Source organism: Hemibagrus wyckioides, linkage group LG01 (assembly GCF_019097595.1).
Source record: "Hemibagrus wyckioides isolate EC202008001 linkage group LG01, SWU_Hwy_1.0, whole genome shotgun sequence".
Lineage (NCBI taxonomy): Eukaryota > Metazoa > Chordata > Actinopteri > Siluriformes > Bagridae > Hemibagrus > Hemibagrus wyckioides.
This window is the reverse complement of record NC_080710.1, coordinates 3,167,132-3,173,279: the sequence shown is the minus strand read 5'-3', so window position 1 is coordinate 3,173,279 and position 6,148 is coordinate 3,167,132. Positions and strand designations below refer to the sequence as shown.

At 44.5% G+C, this 6,148-nt stretch overlaps 1 protein-coding gene across 4 annotated transcripts in view; it reads left to right on the top strand.

The window, feature by feature from the left end:
- The window catches only part of LOC131370056 (thrombospondin type-1 domain-containing protein 4-like), a 60,723-nt gene extending 57,014 nt beyond the window's left edge, over window positions 1–3,709 (top strand). For all 4 annotated transcript variants that reach the window (XM_058417289.1, XM_058417130.1, XM_058417211.1 and 1 more), the window contains 3 exons: window positions 1–106; window positions 964–1,108; window positions 1,679–3,709. The exon at window positions 1–106 is cut by the window's left edge and continues 74 nt beyond it. In XM_058417289.1, the coding sequence (XP_058273272.1) occupies window positions 1–106; window positions 964–1,108; window positions 1,679–1,809 (382 nt within the window). In that variant the 3' untranslated portion in view covers window positions 1,810–3,709. The remainder of the gene's footprint in view (window positions 107–963; window positions 1,109–1,678) is intronic.
- Window positions 3,710–6,148: the final 2,439 nt, after the last annotated feature.

Genomic DNA, 6,148 nt, shown 5'->3' with positions numbered 1-6,148 from the left:
CGTGACGCTGGCCAGCGAGTGTGCGCACCTGGAAAAGCCGTCCCCCATCCAGACGTGTGAAGTGGAAGCATGTAAACCGCAGTGGTTCACCACGGAGTGGAGTGCGGTGAGGACGGGGGCAGAAAACCTGGGGAGGAACGAGAGATAGTGTGGAAGTGTGGATGGAGAAAGAGAAAAAGGGCGAATTAAACGATAGTGGAAGTGAAAGAAAGTTCAAGAAGTCTGAGGAAGAAATGGACATTTTTAGGCTGTCTTAAATCAGCTTCTTTACTAATAGAACTCACTATATAGGGAGGAACAGAGCAGGAGGTCTCTCTGTCTCACTCCGTGTCTGTCTCTCTGTCTCACTCCGTGTCTGTCTCTCTGTCTCACTCCATGTCTGTCTCTCTGTCTCACTCTGTGTCTGTCTCTCTGTCTCACTCCGTGTCTGTCTCTCTGTCTCACTCCGTGTCTGTCTCTCTGTCTCACTCTATTACTGTCTCTCTGTCTCACTCTGTGTCTGTCTCTCTGTCTCACTCCGTGTCTGTCTCTCTGTCTCACTCTGTTACTGTCTCTCTGTCTCACTCCGTGTCTGTCTCTCTGTCTCACTCCGTGTCTGTTCCTCTGTCTCACTCCATATCTGTTCCTCTGTCTCACTCCATATCTGTCCCTCTGTCTCACTCCGTGTCTGTCTCTCTGTCTCACTCCGTGTCTGTTCCTCTGTCTCACTCCATATCTGTTCCTCTGTCTCACTCCATATCTGTTCCTCTGTCTCACTCCATATCTGTCCCTCTGTCTCACTCCGTGTCTGTCTCTCTGTCTCACTCTGTGTCTGTTCCTCTGTCTCACTCCATATCTGTTCCTCTGTCTCACTCCATATCTGTCCCTCTGTCTCACTCCGTGTCTGTCTCTCTGTCTCACTCCGTGTCTGTCTCTCTGTCTCACTCCGTGTCTGTCTCTCTGTCTCTCCATCCTTCCTCACAGTGCTCCAAGTCATGTGGTGATGGAGTCCAGACTCGAGATGTTCGCTGTCTGACGCCAGATAAACAACCGAGTTCAGCTTGTGACTTCGCCCACAGGCCACACCCTGAGCAGCCCTGTAACCCCGCCCCCTGCAGCCCCTCTCTAGGTGTGTGTTATGTTTAATGATCAGCTGTTCAGATTGTCCTCTCTCTTTGTCTCGAACAATCCGTTATGCTCTTTATCCCATCTTTTCATCCCCTTCTATCCCTCTTTCTTCATTTTTTCTTCTCTGTTTCTCTACCATTATTTCTCTTTCCTTTTAATTCAATTCTGCTTCTCTTGATCTTTCCATCCCTTCGTGTCCTCACCTCTCCATCCCCCCACTCTTTCACACTCCATTCTTTCTTTCTTTCTTTCTTTCTTTCTTTCTTTCTTTCTTTCTTTCTTTCTTTCTTTCTTTCTTTCTTTATCTTATCTCTCCACCCCTCACCTTCTTTCACTATTTCTTTCCTTTTTTCCTTCTTTTCATCTTCCCTTTATATTTTATCATTCTTTCTCTTCCTTTTTCTTCTATTCCCATCTTCATATCCCTCTGTTTTTCTCCTCTCGACCCCGTCCCCTTTCTTTCAATCTTCCTCAACATTTTGTATTTCTCTGTCCATCTCTCCCTTCTTCTATCCTTTCTCTTCTTTTACTTCTTTCCTTCTTATCTCTCACTCCTTTTTCTTCCTGACAGATGAGAGCTGTAAGGACCGACGCTCCAACTGTCTGATGGTGGTCCAGGCTCGGCTCTGTGTTTACACCTACTACAAGTTGGCCTGCTGCGCCTCCTGCACTCAGAGCGCTCAGAGAGCCAAACGCCACTGACCCCGCCCAGGGTCAAAGGTCAGCGGCAGGGCAACCGACTCTCCGGCCTGATCGCATCACGGACTGACATCGGTCTAAATCCATGAATTTAGACTTTAACATTTCAACAGCTCTGTTTTGCTGCAGCTCTGTCAATCATAATTAGCCCCGCCTCCCCCTCCCACACACTAGCTCTTTAGCTACAAATGAAATGCCCATCATCTCATCTCACACGCAGCCCATCACCTGAGACGTGTCCGGTGTGTGAGGTTTTCCTTTTCAGCTTTGCAGCGGAGCTTCGAGGCTAATGTAGCTAACACAGACTGGATGCTCATAGCCACCAGTTTAGCATTGAGCTAAACCACGATGACACTGTAGTTCTGATTTAAATTCAGATTTAATGATAAATGCTACATGGTGCTAAGTTACATGATGCTAAACTGGTGGCTCTTCCTTTTTAGGCACATTAGCATCATAGCTCCAGTATAAACACGTCTCTGCTGATCGACTGTTTTTGGGGTAAAAGTGAAAATTGTGTGCATTTCTTTTCTTACCTTTCTTTTTTATTTGGCTTTTTCTCAAAGTGAGAACTTTTTTAAATCTGTTATATGTTTGTTTTGTTTTAAAAGCACTAGGACTTTCTGCGTTTCTATGGCAACCTGAATGCCAGTCTCTAAACCCTACAGTGATGAAGGTGCCTTTAATAAAGAGAAGACTCATCAGTTCACCTGCTTTTGTTCACATTCCTGTGCTCTACAGGGTGCCAATATTTATGGATTTTATTCCAGATCCACCTGTAGTGCACTACATGTAGTGCACTGTACTCTGCCTTAATATATTAGTGCACTTTATATCATAAATAAGAGCTCACTTCCTGTGTAGTGCACTAAATGTCCACTATGATTGTTCCTTCCTGGATAAGTGGACTACATATCAAGTAGACTACAGAGAGATTTTATAGTGCACTATATAGTCCTTACCCTCGATGCAGTGCACTACATGTCCATGCATTTACTGTTCCAGCTAACTCGGTTTATTTACTGTGGCTGAAGGTCAAATAAACCTGTATTCCCTGTATTAGTGCACTACCAAGGGTGTGAAATAATACAGCATTAATGGTTACTAAACCTAGTTCACTAAAGAACCGTTTGAGACTTAAACGTATCACCAAATGTGCAAATCATGAATTCTGTGAGCAAAGCATAGCCATTCCTGTTTTCACACACACACACACACACACACACACACACACACACACACACACACACACACTCTTTCCTCCTCTTGTCTTTTTTATTAATCATATGTATGCATGTACATTTATGTTAAAATGTGTTTTAAATGCACCCTTAAATATGAAGGTGTGTGTGTGTGAGAGCAGAAATGATTCTGATTGGATGTAAGAGGTAAGAGGGGTGGGATTTAAGGCAACTTGTGTTTGCTGTTTTGGTTGTTTGATGGTTTGTGTGTGTGTTTTATAAACTAGCCAAATTGCTTACTTCAGTAGTGCTTTAAAGCATCAAGCCAAATGTTTGTGTGTATGTGTGTGAGAGAGAGAGATACAAAAAATTGTGTTAATGTACATACTTTTGTGTCTGTGTATAGTACCATAATCAAATATAAGCAACTAGGAGCTGAAATATACATATATATATATATATATATATATATATATATATATATATATATATATATATATATATATATATATATATATAAAAATACAGATAATTATTTATCAAGAAATATTGCTATAATTTATTTTTATTTCGTAAAACAAAGCATATGTTATTATCTTCTGAGGTTCAAGAACAAATTTTGATTGTAAAATAACGATTTTCTTTGTCACTCTAAAGATGAAAATGTGTGTTAAATGTCATTACAGTGCTGCAGAATAAAGGAAACTGCAACGTCCACATTCGCTGACTAGTGAGTCGTGTCCTGAATTGCAGCATGACGGATGTATGGTTGTAACATCGTGACCTGCAATACCGCCTCCAAAACCACTTCCGGTTCATTTCCGGTATTCATGGACATTTAAACAGCATACACACTACATTCAGTGCAAAGTATTGTTCCATTTGTGACTCTACCAAGCTGTTTCTTTTGCCAGTGTTTTCTTGTTCTGTGTATGACCATTGTTCCACATGTTTGATTTTTGCCCTGTGTTTTGGATTTCTTTGCCTGTTTGGTTTGCCACTCCGGTTACTGATTACTTTCGACCTGTTTTCCTGGACTACCATTCTGGTTCACGTTTTGGATTTGTTTGCTGTGTGTTTCCACTAAATCTGCATATGGATTCTAGATCTTCTGGAGGTATGTTACAGAATACTTCGCCTCAGATGAATCCAGCAGATGTCACACAGCTCCAGGCTCTAGTTGCACACCAAGGGGAGATGCTCCTTGCTTATCAGGAGCAAATAGCCACCTTGCAGGTGGCTAACGCATCGACGGAGCAACACCCACAACCCCAACAACCTCCTGTACCACCACCTCCCCGCAGTGAACTGGCCCGCATGGCGCTCCCAGAGAAATTCTATGGGATGACAGGCCGCTGCCAGGGCTTCTTGCGCTGATGCAATATCTTCTTTGCTCACCAACCTGACATGTACAGGGAGGATAGCACCAAATTCCCCTTTCTAATGTCCCTACTAACCAGAAAAACACTGGACTGGGCTTCTGCGGTGTGGGATAGTGATCTGAAGGTGCATAGCTCAATTGCATACTTGATCCCCGCACTGCAGGCTGAGCTGGCCTGCTGGGATGGTGACATACCGATGTCCCAATATATCACTATGGCCATCCGGCTGGACAACCTGCTACGCCAACAACGCTCAGGGGCACCACAAACTAACATCTGGTGTGCCGAGGGGCTTCATCATCACCAGTGAAGAGAGAGGGGAGCCCATGCAACTAGGAAGGTAAAGCCACAGTAAACCTGATCAACCGACACCTCATTGAGGAACTGCAGCTGCCGTAATGAGGCAGCCATGGAGGAATACATCAGTGAAGCCCTGGCAGCCGGGTACCCTCCACGTCAGATTTTTCTTCGCGACAAAAGAAAGATGATGGATTACGGCCCTGTATAAATTATTGTGGCCTCAACTCAATTACTGTGCGCTACCCATACCCCTTTCCACTAGTTCCATCGGCTTTAGGACAGCTCCAGAACAGAGAACAGAGGCAAAAATCTTTGCGACATTGGACTTGAGGAGTGCCTACAACCTGATTCATATTACAGAGAGGGACGAATGAAAAACAGCCTTCCACACCACTAAGGGGCATTATGAATATCTGCCGTAATGCCATATGGCCTGAACAATGCACCAGCCATCTTTGCAGGCTTTTATCAACGAGATCTTCAGAGACCTGATAAACTTCTACGTCATAGTCTACCACTCTCGAAGAACATATCCACCATGTACGCACGGTTCTCATACATCTTCTCCAACACCAACTCTATGTAAAGGCTGGGAAATGTGAATTACATAAAGACAGAATCACATTCTTAGGATATGTCATCACACAACAGGGAGTTTAGATCGATCCAGTCAATGTAAAAGCATTAACGGAATGGCCACTACCCACCACAGTGAAAGAACTGCAACGGTTCCTGGGGTTTGCAAATTTTTATCAACAATTCATTAGAAACTACACCTCTGTGGCCTCCCTACTCACCACCCTCCTACGAGGGAAACCTTAGAAAATCCAATGGACAGAAACTGCCAAGGCAGCCTTTGACAGACTCAAGACATTTGAACAGTTGTGGAATTGGGCCGGTCCTGTCCCAATGCCACGGGAAGCCCAGAAAGCTGTATCCATGTGCCTGCTTCTTCCGGAAGCTAACCCCTGCAGAGGCCAATTATAACGTCGGCAACCAAGCTACTATCAATCAAAGAAGCCCTGAAGGAATGGCGCCACTGGCTCGAGGGGGAAAAATGTTCATTTAAAATCATAACAGATCACAAAATCCTGGAGTACATGAAAAATGACAAACAACTCAACCCCCGGCAAGTTTGTTGGGCCTTGTTCTTCACCTGCTTTCAGTTTATGGTGACCTATGGACCTGGGACTAAGGACAGTAAGGCAGATGCTCTTTCACGCTGCCACGACCTCATACAACAGCCCATGTGCCAAGAACCTATCCTTCCATCATTACTAATTCTCACCCCAGTCAGATGGGATACAACAATTAGAGCCATCACCAACTGAGTGTCCCCCTACCAAACAATAGGTGCCGGTCAGCCTCCACCCTCAGGTGATTCAGTGGGTTCACACCGCTCACAGCTCGGGCCACCCTCGAAACCAGAGAACCACGTCCCTGTTTAAGAATGCTTTTTGGTGGCCCTCCTTGGCCTAA